Genomic DNA, 18,515 nt, shown 5'->3' on the forward strand with positions numbered 1-18,515 from the left:
TGAAGTCAAGCTTTGCAGGGCTCTTGAGGATGGCGTACGGAGAGAGCTACATCCGCTTCCCGATGAATCAGGTCGCTCGCAGACCATGAAATCAAAATCACCGCTCAAGGCAAAGGGAGCAAGAAGTTTGATGCACAAGTGCATTTTTTTTCTGCCGTCTGCGTTTTTAATCTAAACCACCAAGTATCTAATCTCTTACATGGAAATAACCATCCCAACAACTTCGCATGCCTAAAGCCTAAAAGCTCATAAACACTCATTGTGTCACTCGCAGCATCATATCCATCCTTAAAAGAAGCCAATTTTCCAGACACTCCACCATAATCACCATACCAATATGCCCAGGAGAACAAGCAGGACTGCGAGAGTTGATTAGTTTGTGCCTTGGAGAGTGGAGAGACGCGAGAAGAGCACACGGCGACTTTTCCACCAAATGAAGAACGCTTCAAGAGATCAATCATACATACCACAAGATTTGCACCTGGAAAATCAACCATCGAAAGAAATCATCGGGGCAATGGCGCTCGAAAGAGGACCGTTGTGCTTGGAGTCTGTAGGACGAGGGACCGGAATAAGCTTGTCCGAGGTGGGGTCCTCTCGCACAAGAGTGACGTTGCGTCTGAATTCCATGTAGTCGACCTCAATAGTGTTGGTTGACACGAATTCATAGACATTGACGACCCCTTTCTGGTTGCGACGACGAGAGCGGCCAATTGCTTGGGTCATGGCAGCTTCATACTCTTGTCGAGCACTGGAACCAACGGTGTAAAGTGGCTGAACGAAAATCACATGGCGAGCAATAGTAAGGTTGCTAACGATGGTTTAGTAAAGCTGAAAGCATATTGGGCACGATTGGTTCTTACCTGCCGGACGCAGACTCGTCCCCAGTATTCATGATCAGTACCTGGAGAGTGTGATTGTGTTCGTCCTGGAAGTTCTTCAGTACCTGAGAAGCATCATCTTTGGTGAGACAGGAAAAAGAGATACGGGCATCCCGGAAGGACGCCTCCAAGACCTGCTGGGTCTTCTTGTGTTGAACAAAAACCAGCACCTTCTCTTGAGCCCCGATGACTTCCTCGCTAATTTTCACTTTTCCGGTGATCAGATCCGTGATGCTGTCCATCTTGGAACCGAATTTAGACTCCTCGTCCGATGCATTCTCGCTACCAAGCGATGCACAAGGGATGCGTTGGTGCTCAGCAACATATGCCTTGCAAGGAAGTCCTCGATCCCGGACCGGGCAATCCTCAATATTTCCGCAATACTTACAAAGAAGATGGCCGCATGAACTAAGAAGCGTGAGGCTATCCACAGCAGTGGCCAGATGGCATCCGGAACACTTCATCGTAGCCTGTTTCTGGATTTGACGAACACTCAGGAAGACTCGAAGCGATCTGTTTCGGAGTACTACTTCCTCGCAAATTCGATTGAGTAGCGAGGTAGAGTATCTCAATGCCACGACAGCACGACTTAAGGGCTTGCCCAGGTGGGTAAGGCCGAAAACTTCTGTGTAACCTTCTGGATAGACAGGCAAGTGATCTTTTGACTTGTCATTATTGGTGGGTTTGCGATAGAAAGTAGACCAGGTGTTGGAGTTGTGTTCCTTCTCAACTTGGGCGAACAACAATTTGAGTTCAGTTGTTGTTTCGTAGTCGCCATAAAAGTTGCCATCAGCACGATCCCACCATTCGTTGAACATCTTACACTCATCCTTAGACTTGCTGATTTCTTCTCTGAGAACTCGGGCCCTCGTCAACTCGTGCCACAATTCATCGAGCTTATCTTGATATTGATCATATCGCAGGGCTGCAATTTTCTCGCACATCAAGGAGGCGGTGCTTGCGGAAATATCATCAGCTTCCTTGTCATCAGCAGCCTCCTTGCCATCAGCAGCTTGCTTGTCATCAACAGCCTCCGTGTGATCAGCAGCCTTCTTGTCATCAGCAGCCTTCTTGTCATCACTAGCCTTCTTGTCGCCCTTGGGGGTAATGAAAGAAGAAGCTCTCAGGAACAGCGCAACCTTGCCATCCTCACTAGTTGATGTAGCTTCCTTGATCTGATTTGACTTGTCGTCGTCAGATGGACGGGATCTTTGGATCTTGAATTCTTGGGCGACAACATGATCAGCCAGCTCCATATACATCGCACGCTCTGAGGCAGACTGAATGACACCCGGAATGTACTTTTTCAAGATGATGTTATCAACTTCGACGAAGTCCTAAAGTTATGTTAGCTATTATTCTCTCATTAGGAAGATGTAGGAACATACTTGTCGCATAAACATGTCCAGAAATTCCTGTGCATGTTGCCATCTAGCATTTCGCCAAGCTAGGGAAGGGTTTTGCTTATAGGAAGAAAACAGCTCGGACTCTGTTTAATGATTAGTATGACCATAGTCAGCAGGAGTCGAGAAACTTACGGGTGAGATCACCAGTCTTCTTCTTGAAGACGTCTGATTGCATTGCGTTGAAATCGTCGCGTCCGAGGTTGATGCCAATCAATGAAGCCATGGCTTTGACGTCATGGAAAGCTCCAAGTCGGGGGGTGCCAGACAAGATCCAGACACGGTAAGCCTTAAGATGTTCCATGACAAGCAATTCCATTTCCTCTGCGTAGGTGTGCTCGTCAACCACAAGGCGACCCCACTGAAATAGCTCAAAGAGAGGGATGTTCATGGAGTCAAGAACGTTGTGGCCCTTGAGACCTCGGCGCTGGCTGTCAAAGTTAAAACCGCAACTGAACCCTGGTGCAGTGATTGGCTCTGTAGTGACTGGCACTGTAGTGACTGGCACTGTAGTGACTGGCACTGTAGTGACTGGCACTGTAGTAACTGGCACTGTAGTAACTGGCACTGTAGTGACTGGCTCTGCAGTAACTGGCTCTGCAGTAACTGGCTCTGTAGTAACTGGCTCTGTAGTAACTGGCTCTGTAGTGACTGGCTCTGCAGTAACTGGCTCTGCAGTAACTGGCCCTGTAGTGACTGGCTCCGCAGTGACTGGCTCTGCGGAATCGGCTGGGTCAGAGCGCTTGCGCTTCTGGCCCTTCTTAGCACCCCTATCCAAAGCCTGTTTATCCAGAGCCTGTTTATCCAGAGCTTGTTTAACCAGAGCCTGTTGAGCCTTTTGAGCTTTCTTCAGCTTGGCTTGAGCGTATTTTTCGCCAGTCAGATGCACCGACGGCATATAGGCGTTATTCTTCGAGGTGGCTTCCACGTTTTCGTCGTACTTATTCTTCAAGAAAGGAACGAAAGCCGCAGGATTCAGTTCGAAAGCAGCGTTGGAACGAAGTTCGTCAACATGCTCTCGGGCACCCTTAAGTGCTTCTCTATACCACTCTGTGCGAGCCCGAAGAGATGTATTATCGCCAGGCTGAGCAAGACCTGCAAATGTAGACAAGGCCTTGTTGTAGGTGGACGTCGAACAAACGGTCCAGGAGGCGATGACGATGGTTGCATTCTTGATATCCAAGACAGTCAAGCTGTTCATATTTTTCACTTGCTTAATCACAATTACCTCTCGTTTGATTTTTCTTGAGCTGTCTAGGCCAAACAACGCACCCATGAATTCTCTGACCTCACCCTCCCACTGGTCAACGAGGTGAGGAGGTACGAGGATCAATGTTGCCTTGGTTGGAATGGCTCCAGAATGTCCCGATGCCTCTGTATACTTAACCTGCTTCTCAACGTCACGGAGGCGTTGTGCAATGGCAGCCAATACCAGGATAGTCTTGCCAAATCCGACAGCTTGGGCTAAAATGCCACCTGCGACACGGATGTCTTGTGTGGCCTTGCCCTCGATACGGTATCCAATTTCCTGGATCAGGTCTTCCATGGTCTCGCTCTCTGAAAATATTTCCGGATTATCCTCCTGTCGAAGCATCCACTCAAGAGCACAAGCCTGTTGATATTCAAGCTCTCGAGGGGTTTCGGAGAAGTTCGCGAAAGGGCTGTTTGGCTTGATGAAGGCTGGTTGGGGCACCAAGTCGCTTGTGTTTCGCACAGAAAACTCAGTTGGGGTTTGGATAACGCTTTTGCCATCGTCAGTAACCAGTCGGTATTTAGTTCTGATGCCGTTGCCGACGAGATGACCCTTTGGGCGAGAAGTGCCACCAGCAGCGAGCAGGGCCGTGGCTTGATGCACAAGCGTGATAGGATCGATTCCAACCTTGATGTCCAGGTTCTTGTCGCTCAACTTCACCAAGGCTTCAATTGCCACAGGTCGGTCCTTGATAGCTCTCTCGTGGATAGAGGCCGTCTCGGGGTCTTCGGTTGGCCGGGCTTTTCCATTGCTGTCCATGAACCACACCATCTTTGGCAAAGGTGGAAAGCATTTCTCACACTTTGCACAATCGCCAATGAGATGAATCCAGGAATTATCACCTGCGCGGTGGCCGTCGAGGACCAGCTGCTTCTGAACAATGCAGAGAATGGTCTTCCAAACAAGGTTCTGATTGCTCCGAATCACTGGAACCCATCGATCCAATCGCCAAGGAGAGCCCACGTCGAATGACAGTCGCGCGCTGATGTCAAGAACAACTCTCTTCTGGCCACAAGGTAGTGGAATATGAGTGATCTGTGCGGGGAGGTGATTGTACCGAATGAAGTCTCGGGGAGTTAGGTCCAACTGGTCTGGAATATCCTCCCAGAAGCCATCCGCCAGAATTTTGACATCTTCGACGTAAGGGGATAGGTAGTCAGCAATAGGAACTCCATTGACTTTGAAGTTTCCAGGGTTGTCTCCCTCTGCGTAAATTAAATTCTGCTTCCACGAAGTTGGCATATTTGCGATGACCGAAAGCTCCTCCCCATGACGCTTTCGCGTGAAATCACGGGACCAAGAATAGTAATGATTCTTTGGATCTCCACTGCGCGGATTGTGATGGAAGAGAAAGCCCAAATGATCCTCACCTCTCGAAGTAACCTTCATGTGCAGTGAGTTAAAGGCTTGCCCACAGACTGCTGATCGCACAAATTCCCCACAAATGTCAGTCTCGAAGTAAAGCTTGTAATGCTCGTGGTGCTTCTCGGGACAGTCGACTGTGATGACAGGTTGAATGAAATCGTTCATATGATCAACCAGGCCACGTTCGTTACAGAAGGATTTCTCCAAATTGCCGCTCGATTTGAGATTGATAACGAAGTGTCTGCTCATCGGAATGTATAGTTGCCATGGGCCCTTCATGATATCGGAACCTGTTGGGCGCATCCGAGCGATTGGGAAGCGTCGGAAGAACATGCCTATGGCATCTGCCAGAGGTCGAGCCGAAACATTGACGTAGAGTAGCCATTCAGCACCCGAGGCGGAAACTTCAAGCTGTAACGAAGCCGCAGGACCTTCGTAAAAGATCTTCCAAACCTCTGCACGTCTGTTTGAAAGGTGAGCAACAGTTGATTTTAAAGCTCCCGTGATCAGTGGAATTGCCTCCTCATCCCAGCTCGCCTTGGTAATACCAATCTGTTTGTAGCCGGTGAACTTCTGAAGCTTCGACTTGGTGACAGGGGAGTTGAGAGCGCTGAGATCAATCACGAAGGGGAGAGATCGCTCTATATCATCAGCAAATACGATCGGATGTTGTCGCTGTTCCTCGAACGGCTCGTAGACATGCTCGGGATTTTGGCCACACTTGATGCACGAGGTAAAATGGCAGACTTTGCATCTCTGGAAGGTACGGGAAGCAATCTTATCTCTGCCCTCGCAGATACACAAGCGTCGGGTGCTCTTGGCCACTGTAGTTGCATGATCCACAGAGATCGGCTTGTACTGAACAGGGTGGGCCTCAGTCAAAACAAGGTGTTCTCCACCGTGATACACAGAGTCAGGCTCGGGGGCATCCAGCTGTCGAAGACGACCTTCGAAGTTGAAGACTTTCTGAAACGAGATCATGGCGGCGAACATGAAAGTACCAACGACAGTAGTGGTCATGGCATTACCGCTCATGTCGCGCATCAAGGAGTCGGGCATGTTCTGAATGAACACTTCATAAGGATCGTAACCTTGAGCTATGAATGTCTCAATTCCGGAGAGGCGGCCGCCGCGCTTAGTAGAGAACAGTTGATTACTCGGAGTCACGCAGCCAACGATGCCCTCCTTGGTAGAGTCTTCAATTCTGTAGACGTTTTGGGATAGCTCAAGGGTGCGACTAGAATTTGCAAGTTAGCATTTAAATGTTAAGGTGGGGAAAGAGGGGTGCCTACTTTTGGTATCTGTCGTCAATGTCCTTGTAACGAACATTGCGCAGATGGGAAATATCCATTGTATCCAGAGTACGCTCAGTGAGACCGTCCATGGGTTGGTGCCAGTCCGGGAGAACCTTTGCGCCGTTCGCCTGCCAATTGGTGATAGGACGCTTCTCTCCAAGGCCCCACTTTAGTGAGTAGTCGTGATGGCCCACTCTGCACTTCTCCCAGGTAATTGTTGCTCGCTTCTTGCGTCCGTCATCTGACTTGAAGTTAGGCTTGAGCAAGGGGGAATCGTAATCAAGAAGCAATGCCTCAATAGGAACACTCGCAGGACGCTTCAAAGCGGCGAAGGCATCCTTGAATCTATCCATCATGAAATCCAAATCACCACCCTTATAAGCAGATTTCAAAATGCAGACCATGTACCCACGCTGCCGAGTGTGGGGTAGGTAATAGTTCTTGGTGTCCACCTTGATGTAGACTGTTGCATATCCAAGCTCTTCCATGAGGTCGGCAATTGAGCGTGGGTTTTTGCTGGCAGTCTTCTTCGTCTTGGCAATTTTCTTCGTCTCACCAGCCTTCTTAGCCTTGATCCAGGGCGCAGACAAGACGTTTTCCATGATTACAATTCTGGGCGTGTACCTAACCGCGTACTCGCGGATCGCATAAAACGTGTCACCGGATTCACCTCTCTCGTCCAAGTCCCGACGCTTGCTGTTGAGCAAGGAGAAATCGTCACAAGCAAAGCCTGCGACAAGGAGGTCGAGGTCTCCTGGAACAGTAGCTTTGCCACCGTACGCAGTTGTACTAGAATTTTGTCAGGCAAATACACAGAGGACGAGAGAACACGACTTACACAGTCCAATCTCTGTCACTTTTATCCTTGCGTTTCAGATCTTGATCTTCCATAGCCTGATCACTTTTATCCTTGCGTTTCAGATCCCGATCTTCCATAGCCTGATCACTGAACTCCGTAATGTCTCTCGCCATGATAGGGGGCCGAAAGTTTCGCTCAATGAACGCAGCTTTTGCAGGATGGATCTCCGCGCTGATCAGATGCTGATAGTTGAAAGTGATACCCGATGCACTAAATACTAGGAAATCTGGTTAGCCGAAGTAAGAAGATGTAGAAATTGCATTGTTATCTTACCCTCTTTCAACATTCTCATGGCCAGAATAGGTGCCTCGGTACCAGAGCAAAAAGTTCCAACCTTGAGTGGGCGTCCGTTCATGGTATCTGTCAATTCCCTCAACGTGTGCTTCCCACTATGTCCAGCTTCGCCGTCTCCAACCTCGCATTTGATCAAAGACTCGCCAAGATGACGGAATATATCACGAATGTTTGACAACGGCTCCAAGTCGGCACTGTAGCCGGGCCCATGGAGAAATGGCTTCTTCTTGCCACGTCCATCTTTCTTCTCAGTTGCGGTCTTCTCGTCGTCTACTTGCATACCCTCGGGGTCACCTTGGACATCAGGATCCTCCTCAGCATCCCCAAATCCCGCGAACTGAGCACTTGGATCATACTCAACATGCTCACCAGAGAATATGTTAGCAGGTCGACCAGGTCGAGGCGCAAGCTTTGCAACATGTCTTGCTTTTGCCTTGTCTTTGGGGACAACTCCTGGCGCGGGCGTAGCATCCAGCTTAGTAATTGACTGAGGTGCTGGAAGCATGTTGACAAGAACAGCGGTCTTCTTCCGAGGTGCTTTGGATTTGGAAACGGCTGGCTTGGTAGCTGAATTCTTGGGAAGCTTCGGCTTAGGCTTGGCTACTGTTTCGCACATTAGTAAATATAATCGGCAATCGGCAATCTACACATGACAACTCACTGCTCTTCTTGTTTCTTTTTACCGCCGGGCGGGACTCGGACATATTATCGCTCTTTTGTTCCTTAGGCACGACAGGAATTCTTGGGGAAAACTTGTCTTGATCACCAATCGTTGAGTAATCTTCAAGTCCAGTGACCATATCGGAAGGACGAAGCATGTCTATGTCTTTGTGGTCGTCGTCTTCGCCGTCGTTCACCAAGCTGTATTTTCTATCATTGGGGTCCTTATCGATATCCATATCAGAGGTTATAAGCATGTCGATGTCTGTATTGTCATCACCAGCCATGGCGACGGCGGAAGGCTTCGTACGACAAGCCCGAATTGGTCTTGGCGGGTTCGAGTTGGCTTGGGCAACCTCAGCTGGTGGGAGAGCTTGAGGCTGAGACTGCCGAGGCTGGCCTTGAGTAGCCTTACTGGCCTTCTTTCGTGGAGGCATATTGCCAGGTGGTAGCGTTTCTGCGCAAGTCAGTGCTTGTAATCAGAGAGACCCTGCCGAGGCACTCTCGAAGGAATCAAAGAGCGGAAGGTTTGTTAATGTTGGGCAGGGACTCTGTAGATCGGCTCGATGTGAACGTGTCCAGTAGAGAAGGAGCCCCGAACCCGCGATCATCAAACTTACACTTCTTCTGAAGGTAGAAATCAGGATTTGAGGATTCTGTGGTTCGCGGTTGAATGAGAGACGTGTGTGTAGTTGGTAGTAGCCAGGTACCGCAATGCTGGTGATGGAAGAGAACAACGCGCGGTAAAGGAGAAGGAGAAAAAAAGTACTCACATCTTCCGCAGATTGCGAATTGGTACTTGCGAATGTAATGACAGGAGAGAAAAGGGGGTTACTGCGTTGATTCCGCAGTTTGGGTTGACTGTGGTGAGGTTGGGGGCGATGTCGAGGGGTTTCGAGAAACAGAAATTGGCGACCGAGATATGTTGATTTGTGGGCTCGGTTACCAACAACAGCGTCCCTATTCACCCTCAATATTGCTAAGCAATAATTTGGACACCTCCAGCCATATACTACAGCAGTGCAGATGCGAGACCGAGCACCCCATGTAGCGTTGGCTGCCTTAGGTTATCGGAATGTATTCGACGTTGCTCCGAAATGCATTGCAGCCTCAACTCAATATAAACAACAGGAAAAGTAAGCCTACCCAACTGGACAGTATGAGAAAAGGCATCAAAGCTGACCAGTAGTATCTTGAAAACCACAGATAAGATCCTCGGCCACACAAAGCCAACGAGAGCGACAAGTGAAATGCGCGATCCTTGCCTTCGATCCAGTATCTACCTCTGTATCCAGCGTTATCGAACTATTGATTTCCAGGCAATCGGTCCTCGAGCTTTGTTCTGCAGACCATTCAAGGAACGTTTCAGACGCTGGAACAGCACCATCTACATTGATCCAAGTACCCACAATCGCTTTGTCTTGTGGTCGAAGGAGCCGTCGGCATGTTGCAGAGCACATCAGCCCGAGGAGAGAGAGGAAGTCCGGATCGGACTAGAATAGCAACAAATGTGGCAAACACACAGCAAGTCTGATAGAAAATGGGTGTCTTGTTGCCGTGGTTTGCTTCTTCCTGGGCCCAATAGTCAGAAGCGCCGGCAACACATAGATTGAGTACTCTGGTATCGAAGAGGTAGAATAATTTGTTGGCAAAGCCGTCCAGGATTGATAGGGAGTCAGGACATAAGAGTAATGCATGAAGATAACCCTGGCAGGTTTGACTCCATCTCAACATCCACAGAGCACATTGCTGACTTCTGCTCCGCTGTCAATACGAGGAGCAGTCTAGGCTGAGTGATTTTCACCAACTCATAAGACCCGAGGACAGACATACTCTATACGCACTCAGCAGAGGCGCAATCCGAACTCAACAACCACAGGTCATGCATCCATGAACACCGCTGAAAGGAAATGGGACACTTTGATCGAGCTGCCATCTCTCTGAGGCCTTGGTTGACCCAAACACAATGTTTGGTAATGCCACGAGGCAAGACCTGTAAAACCAATCGGTTCACAGCCCATAAGTTTTCAGGTCAGTGGGTATACATCCATACGTATAAAAAGGTTTGGGCGCCAGAGGTGGTCTCAGGGATCCCAAGGATAGAGATTGCAGAAAAGCCTTGGGGAATTGTGGTATATGTGGGCATAAACACCAATTGGTTGGCTTGTATAGGGCATTCTTGATGCATGCACTCTGCTGTCTGTAGTCTGGACATTATTTGTTCCGCCCACACATGCTGGAAGTAGATGGGCGCCCAGATAATTCAGTCTTGATCTGTTATGGTGTGTTAGAAATGTGTTTTGTTTGAGGATATCAGGCATACCTTGAGAGACCTGTGGCCCAGGAGGGAGATGTCGATTCCCTCCGGATAACATTATTTCAATAGTGGATTCTCCCTGCCAGAAAACAGAACGATTGTCAAATTATCTTACAAGCTACCAGCCTTTAAGATGTGGCAGGCTCTCAAAGCTCTTCCAGATTTCCAGGAAGCAAGTGTGGGTTCATGGCAATTACCAAACTGGGCAGAAGCCAGAACAAGGTTGCGAAAGAGAGCATGGGAGTCGGGAAGAGGCTATGCCATTGGTCAGAAGCGAGTAAGGAGGACTCTGATAGTCTTTCGTCAGGTTTGAAGACTGTGGAGGCCGGAAAGCGCAACGGCGGAAGATTGTCTACAGCTCCAGCGTCAAACCCACCTGAATAAAGCGCTTTATTAGGCCGGAGAACGCAAAGACGGACTTCATGCGGTCTCCCTATCACTAGGATGTGAAAGCATTGTCTGGTGACCATTTGAAGAGTCTGCAATGCCTCATATAGTTGTTGATGGTTGAAATGGTATCCAGGAATTGTCGATGGGGTGTCGATCTTGAAGAAGAGAGGCTCCTGGTTGCTAGCTATCACGATTAGTATCAATTCGGTTGTGGGTGCCAGACTAGGCTCGGGGGAACTATTGGCCGAACTGCTGGAACTTTCTCGGAGAACTCACAGCAAGCACTTTACCAAGACTCCAAATGGCTCACCAGGAACCCGAATCAGCAGATTCTCGCAACAAGTTTGAAGATCTTTCTGGAATTGATAACTCTGCGTTCGCAAATCCGTATGAAGCTTTACTCGAGGCGTGTAACAACGACCCGGTCAGTAGGCAGCAGGAGCTCGTTTCTTAGTTTAGAGCCTTACAAATCCCCCGTCTTATAAAAGCAACGCAAACATACAAGGTGGAAAGACAGACTCGGCTACCCGTCCGTTTGCTTCATAGATAGGTTTCATTATATTTCTGGTCCATATAGTGCTTTACCAGTATAGAAGGAGCTGATGGCAACTCAGGCCCAAGTCCAAATTCGGTATGCCACGCACCGCGATACTCGCAATGCGCAGCAGAAAGAGAAACTGCTTTCTCCAGAGTTCACGGGCTTGATCTTAGACCCGATTCTTCAACGGTTGGTAGATCCATCTATCCAGCCAGGTTATGTAGATCCCCGGAACTGCATTGTGTTCTGGGCAAGACCGCCAGCACATATCCGATCTCTTGTTGGCCAAATACAGCAGAAACTTCTCTCTCTAGCTCCAAGTATGAAGATCCTATTTTCAAGAACACGTCATAAGAAACCCAAGTTACAAGTTCTGATCGCCAACCTTTCAGACTTCAATGTCACCCACTCCACCGGCTACTCCGTCCCCACCTCGGGGTCACGATCTTTGCTAACGGTACCAGAACTCTGGCTGATGCCACTTCCTAATTGCCATCTCACGGCCCTCGAGATAACATTCTCCCTCACCCTCCCTCAGGTTAACTCCATCGTCGCAGACCTTGGGAATGTCGTGGCCCGGCAAATGACAGACTACACCTATACGCATCGAGCCAGGCTCATCAAGCCCAAGCTCTCCTATGACGGTGCGGCTCTTGCCCTATCATTCCTGCCCGCCGCTGGAGAAGCTCTCTCGACCTCCTCTCCCGACGACATATCGGCCCGGATCAAGAAAGATGACAATTTCACTTACCACCATCTACGCAGAGATCTTTTTGATATTGCGAGTAAGACAGGCGTAAAGGTAGATTCTAGATACGTGGTGCCGAGCTCGCATATTACTGTTGGGCGGTTCTTGACACAGGAAGATCATGATAGTCCTGAGAAGATGGCGAAGTTCATCGAGCTGGTTGAGGCCATCAATGATTGGTTGGAGAAGGAGTTTTGGCCAAGAGAAGGGGAGAGGAGGATAGAGGGAGAGTGGATTGTTGGACAGGAGAAGGGTTTGGACTACAGGATAGGGCCGCTTTGGTATGGTGGCGGCGAGACGGTGAGAATTGGGAAAGGTTTTTGAGGGTAGAGGAGTCAAGGGGAATGTGGTTGGTGAGACTATACAGGGTTTAGAACCAGACTGACATATTTGGTTTTAGAAGATATCTCATGAAAGTTGTAGAATGAATATCAGACGAGTAGTCCCGGCTCCGTGGAACTTGCTGCTCTGGTCTTGCATTGGACAGCCTCTGTTCCCCAGGCGGATGTGGGAGTTTTATCACGCTTGTTTACCTCGGAACCGCACATGGTTTCTTCAATATTGACAAAAGAGTCTGTCAGCGTTGGTGACGTTTTAGGGCGTATCACCGCAGCACTCCGAACGCCTTGAAGCACAGCCATCTAACGGAAAGGCAACGCTCAGAGGGCCAGACTGCTGAGGGATTTCATGCACCGGGATTCAAGAGATAGGCGATTCGGCTTAACCAAGTCATTGATTCCCAGCACACACAGAGGCAATCCACACATGTCGGAGATACATTTTATCATTGTCTCGTAAATTGAAGTGGTACCTCTTGATTTGCCACACATTGAATGGGCTAGTGCTGAGGCATCGAGGGATGGAGGGCACATACCGGTAGCTCAGAATTACGCATCGCCTGCCCAAGCCGAGGTCAAAGAGGGAGCAAACTGTTATACGCCGTAGCTCGCAAAATCACGGAAGTATCAGCCAGAGCACACGAACCAAAATCCAGCGTTGTCGTGGGTAGTGCAGAAATACCAAGTTGTTTTGGGATTTGGGTGACTGGGCAGAAACTGATGCTTTGGTTGCCGCCGGGATCACTTGAAGCTCGGTGAGTCAACAGCTTCCGCCTCCTATCTCCGCAACATACTTTGACTTCACCATCACGACCAACCAAAAGAGGATCTGAAAGAATCATTGGTATGAGCGAACTTTGTTATGCTCGTTTGGCGACTAGGACCAAGATACAGAGACCTAATTTCTGTCCCGTTCCCTGCAGTTCGACCATTAGGCCCATGCAAAATCCACCTATCCGTCCGTCCATGCCAATGCAAAGAAAGGGAGTCATCTCAAAAGCACAACATCTAGAATACCAATGCCGCACCCTTGGTCTTCTTATCACCACTGTAGAACGAATTAGCCCCCATCCAGTCTGATCATGCTGGAATCTGCCAAACACCGGGACTGCAGGGCAAGAGCAGAAACTTCAATATAGACATAGACATACCCAAGCTCGAAATGCTTGCAACGCTTCAACGCCAGTTGCGCCTTGGTCTTGCATGCTGTGCACTCCAATCTTAACACGACCTTCTTGGTAGTCTTCGCCTTCTTGTGGAACACAGGCTTCGTTTGACCTCCGTATCCGGACTGCTTTCGGTCGTAACGACGCTTTCCTTGCGCGAATAGCGAAGCCTGTCCCAATCGTCAGATGCCGTCCCTTCTCCCGCCGAATCCCTTGTAGCGTACCTTTCCGGCCTTGTATTGAGTGACCTTGTGCTGAGTGTGCTTTCTGCAGTCCTTGCCCTTGCAATAAGTGCGTCTGGTCTTGGGTACGTTGACCTGCGAGGGTCTGAGTTAGCCACTGTGACTTGCGGTTTTCCAAGATCTCTCGCGCTCAGAACCACGGATTTACATCCAGCAGAGCTTCCGTAATTTGTCCTTTCTTCCGGCGATTTCTCAAATGAGTTTCCGATGTTCTGCTGCGTGTCTGCCAGGGGCGTTGATCGATTTCACGCTTTCGCCTTCAAAGTTCCTCGCCCAAGCCGTTTGTACTCCTATTTCCAAAATCTCTTCTTTCCCGCCTCCAGATTTCTCAGCGACAGGATTCTGGAACGTACCATTTTGACTGATTTATCGGTAGTCGAGTGGTGTTGGTCGAGTCGTCGTTGATTGATTTTTCTCCAGAAGTTCTTGTGCGAAGGTCTTCGCTTGGATGCGGGCTAGTGCATATTGGTCACGTGTAGTAAACTCTCTCAACCTACTATAACTTGCGGCTTGGTATTTTTTACATGATGGCCATCGTGATCTTCGTCTGCTTGCAAGTTCAAAATACCATGAAAATTTATTCTCCAATGTGCATTTCGAGCTGTAAGCAGCCATTTACCCTTCTGCATTATGCTCTCCAGTAACACAAAGAAAAAAGGTACATACGCCGCGCCTCGTCTTTGACATTTACAGCTGGATGCTAAAGATTCAAATTTTTCTCAAATTTCCACCTGTTGATTTCAAACTTTCGTTGCCACTCCCGTCTAGCTCCTCGATTCCGAATAAGCCTAAGGTTCTGTAGCAGTACAGTCCAAGTGGATGCTGTCTTGATCTTTAAAAGCTGAATGTACCATACGAAGTATCATCGTCACTAGTCTCTTGGCCGGGTGTTTGTCTGTCGCGTCTACGCTTTACAGTGCATTTTAAAAGTGTGAATATACCGTACCGATCATCTTGACTCTCTTCACAAGATCCTTACTTCTTTAATCTCCAGAATTACCCACGGTGTAACTCAGCGAATCCTGTGAGGAACAAGCACTCAAAGCACCGCCACCATGAGTATTAAGCGTATATTTAGGTCATTTTCATACACTCACATAATCGAACCAGTATGCCTCCCTCCCGGTGATAGCTGAAGACTGGCACAATAAGGGCGCACTTCAGCAAGGCCGAGTTCTTCTGGGGAACGAAATCGCAATTCTGGGTGCCAGGAAGAATTGCATGGTCCTTGAAAGACTTTGCTCATAGTTATGTGGAGCAAGTAATGTTTTATTACACACCAACAAACAGAAAATCTGGTAGGGACACCGCTATGCTTCGACACCATTATCCGAGTCTCTCAATCTTTAGGACAGAGAGTTTGGGCTCCACGAGTCAATGGAGCAGTGCTTGAACATCGGCCACGGTTATAGGAAAGCCACGAATTGGACCTCTGAGATTGACACGGGAGTACACAAGCCTGATTCACCAGATTCTCCAATCCTACTGCTCTGTATTCTCATTTTACTAACCTGGACGATGATGAAGGTGAAAATCCTGATATCCAGACATTATCTCGGCTGATCGTATCCAAGGACATGGTTAAGCACCGACTAGTCGCGCGGTTAATTTTGCGGATTAAAGAAGTTTCTTCAATCATGTTTATTTTGACTTCTCTGTTCGTATATCAATCAGAGACACCTGGCTTCCAGTTCGAACATGATGTTGGAGGATGGATGACTTGACAATGCAGAAGACTCAGTGACTCACTGTTGCTTATTTAATGATTCGGGCCCAACCTATCGTAATGTGTGATGCTGAGAAGTGAAGATCATGGATGAAAATTTTGTTACTTAATAAGCGAGGCAGGAGTTTGAGGTCGCCCGAAGCGCGACCGAGACATCGAGCTTTGGTCATTACTCACCTGTCCACATGGCGATGCAGCTCTTGCCCCTCGCTATTGAGATGGCCTGGCTCGAGTACCGGGCGGAGCTTCCAGGTTCCAGTCCGAGTCGAGCTTGTCCGTGCTTGTTCGTGCTTGTGTTTTCTAGATAGAATCGTGGAGTGGCGCGTGAGCTGAATAATAAAAGAACCATACGCTGGATAGAATGAGGGGACCAAAAGGTGGTGATTCCAGTAGGTGAAAGCTGAGAGCTATATACAGTGAGATAGCCAATGGGCTAATAGGAATAGGTGTGAAACCCTATATTCCAACAGTTCTCTCCTACTTGGTTGATCGTTGCCGTCACCACTTTCCTACCGTGTCACGTTCCATCCTCATAATTCTTCATTTCGTCATCCAAGCAGTCTTTGTCTGAATTTGACAGATCTTCAGGCGATCTCTCAATTGCCTCTATAAGTACACGATTTTTTACTCAACCAGAAAAATTGTGTCAACATAGATGGCTTCAACAATCGCAGTCGCAGTAGCAGGGGCTGTCTTTTACATATTATATTCCAATGTTTCGGGATTCTTGAAGAACCTCGCTGCGGCCAAGAGGTCTGGTCTTCCTTATATCATTGTACCGGTCAATATTTATAACTCAGCATGGCTGATGACCCATAAGATCTGGGTGCGATTTTTCTCGTGGCTACCAGCGTCGTGGTCCGAGAAATGGCTTCCGTATGCGCCACTCTCTAGTCCTTCAAGGCAAGGCTAACATAGAAGCAGTTATTTAATACCAGACTGGGTCTGGGACGATCAATTCGAACCATTTGAGCAGAAAGGCGACGTGTTTCTACAGGTCTCTCCAGGCTCAGTGCAGGTATGGCTCGCAAACGCTGAAGCACTCCACCAAGTCACATCGCGCCGCGAGGCCTTTCCGAAACCTCTTGAATCATACCGTATCCTCGACATCTTTGGCCGAAATATAATCACCACCGAAGGAGCAGAATGGAAGCAGCATAGAAAGATCACAGCTCCGGGGTTCAATGAGAAGAATAATGTGCTAGTGTTCGCGGAGTCAATCAAGCAGGCACAAGGAATGCTATTGAAATGGTCGAGGTCGGGGGGAAAAACTTTGAATGATGTGCCGACAGATACAATGCGATTGACCTTGCACATAATCAGTCGGATTGGCTTTGGAGTAAGCCTGCTATGGCCTGGAGAGAAGCTGGATGAGAAAGCGAGCACGAGAGATGCGGTTTTTAGCAGCAATGAGCCTCCGGAGGGCCATACAATGAGCTTTGAACATGCGCTAGAGACGCTTTTAGAGAGAATGCTCTGGGTACTGTTAACCCCAAAGTGGATACTGAGTAAGTCGGTTGTATTTAGAGTTTTGAATACAGCTAACATGTGCAAGAACGCCTCCCTTTCGACAGTTCTTCTAAAGCCTACGATTCTTACATCAATTGGAAGCTGTACATGAGCGAACTTTTCAGTCAGAAAATAGAAGAGGCTCGTGAAGGGCACCAGAGCGAAGGACTCGACATCATGGGCATGCTCGTCCGTAGTTCATACAGCGATTCGAAAACCAGGAGGCTATCACCAGGGAGTGCGGAGAAGGGGGAAGTCGACAAACCAATTCTATCTGATTCAGATATTCTGGGGAACGCATTTGTGATGATCGTGGCGGGCCATGAGACGACAGCGAACTCAATTCATTTCTCGCTAATGGAGTTGGCTATTAATCCCAGAGCACAACGTCTCTTGCACAAGGAGGTGCAATCGATTTTCGGAGACGAGCCGCCTGAGGCATGGGACTACGAGTCGAATATCAATGTTCTACTTGGAGGAGTCGTCGGTGCCGTTATGAATGAGCAACTACGTCTTATGCCGCCAGTTATTGCCATCCCGAAACAGGTCTCGAAAGCTCAGGATCAAGTAATCGTTCTGGATGGCAAGAAAATTTTGCTTCCTGCTGGAGCGCGTATCGCACTCAATACTGTCGCTGTTCACAGAAATCCAAAATACTGGCCAACACAGCCATCTCAGATTTCAGATCGTTCGAATGATCTGTATGACTTCAGGCCTGAGAGATGGCTAGTGAAGACTACAGCGGATGGGAAGCAGCATGTGGATAGCGGCCTGGAGGCAGAAGGGGACGACGAATTTGGAGGTTTCACAGGCTCGGATACATCTGCGTCACTTTTTCGTCCTGCTCGTGGTGCTTATTTACCCTTTTCAGATGGCCCTCGATCTTGCTTGGGGAGAAGGCTCGCACAGGTGAAGGTTCTCAGCGTCCTATCTGTTATTTTCCAGAAGTATTCAATCGAGCTGGCTGTGGATGAGTGGGCAACTGACGAGGAAGTGGCAAAGATGACACCCGAAGAAAAGAAAGCGGTCTATAAGAAAGCACAAGAGAAGGCGAGACAAACTATCAGGAGGTCAACTTCGCTCATTACGCTAAAGCTGCATGAGGATCCGGCCTACATTCCTGTCCGTCTTGTTAAGAAGGGCGACGAGAGATTTATAAATATCGTCGATTAAATGTTATCAAGTACCACGTCAGAATTGTATAGTGGTATAGAAAAGACTAGGTTCGCCATCTTTGCTGATAGTGACTGAGAACGATATCATCTTGTTCAGCCAGCTTAAGGACTCAAACACTTGTCATGGTTGATGCCTTCCATGTCTTCATTCGCTGCCACCTGAGAGATATGTATATCACGTGGAGAGCTTGGTTAAGGTAGCGCCTTCTTCTGGTTGTTTACCCCAGTCCCTCCCCACCCGACCAAAGCGCGAACCTCCCTCTCCAACCCTCGGAGCCAACATCGTCGTGTTAGCAAATTTTCCTAACCCTTCCCTTACTATATCCATCACGATCGCGTAAATACTTTTTGCAGAGT

At 48.6% G+C, this 18,515-nt stretch overlaps 4 protein-coding genes across 4 annotated transcripts; 2 read left to right on the top strand and 2 right to left on the bottom strand.

Moving 5' to 3' along the window:
* Positions 1-489: 489 nt before the first annotated feature.
* L3040_001290 (uncharacterized protein) lies at positions 490-8,446 on the bottom strand (the record flags this gene model as incomplete). Its single annotated transcript, XM_066156696.1, has 9 exons — positions 490-811; positions 864-2,218; positions 2,270-2,370; positions 2,420-2,711; positions 2,997-6,138; positions 6,194-6,985; positions 7,035-7,272; positions 7,329-7,952; positions 8,011-8,446. 9 exons carry the CDS (start codon positions 8,444-8,446, stop codon positions 490-492), a joined length of 7,302 nt encoding a protein of 2,433 aa, XP_066012724.1.
* Positions 8,447-11,017: 2,571 nt separating this feature from the next.
* L3040_001291 (uncharacterized protein) lies at positions 11,018-12,326 on the top strand (the record flags this gene model as incomplete). The annotated part of the gene is made up of 3 exons (XM_066156697.1): positions 11,018-11,140; positions 11,331-11,574; positions 11,719-12,326. 3 exons carry the CDS (start codon positions 11,018-11,020, stop codon positions 12,324-12,326), a joined length of 975 nt encoding a protein of 324 aa, XP_066012725.1.
* Positions 12,327-13,348: 1,022 nt separating this feature from the next.
* Positions 13,349-14,104, bottom strand: L3040_001292 (60S ribosomal protein eL42; the record flags this gene model as incomplete). Its single annotated transcript, XM_007292847.2, has 4 exons — positions 13,349-13,388; positions 13,492-13,676; positions 13,731-13,823; positions 14,102-14,104. The coding sequence occupies 4 exons, from the start codon at positions 14,102-14,104 to the stop codon at positions 13,349-13,351; spliced, it is 321 nt and encodes a 106-aa protein (XP_007292909.2).
* Positions 14,105-16,129: 2,025 nt separating this feature from the next.
* Positions 16,130-18,156, top strand: L3040_001293 (uncharacterized protein; the record flags this gene model as incomplete). The annotated part of the gene is made up of 3 exons (XM_007292848.2): positions 16,130-16,350; positions 16,399-16,982; positions 17,030-18,156. 3 exons carry the CDS (start codon positions 16,130-16,132, stop codon positions 18,154-18,156), a joined length of 1,932 nt encoding a protein of 643 aa, XP_007292910.2.
* Positions 18,157-18,515: the final 359 nt, after the last annotated feature.

Source organism: Drepanopeziza brunnea (assembly GCF_022702325.1).
Source record: "Drepanopeziza brunnea f. sp. 'multigermtubi' strain 214-2 chromosome Unknown ctg2, whole genome shotgun sequence".
Classification (NCBI taxonomy): domain Eukaryota; kingdom Fungi; phylum Ascomycota; class Leotiomycetes; order Helotiales; family Drepanopezizaceae; genus Drepanopeziza; species Drepanopeziza brunnea.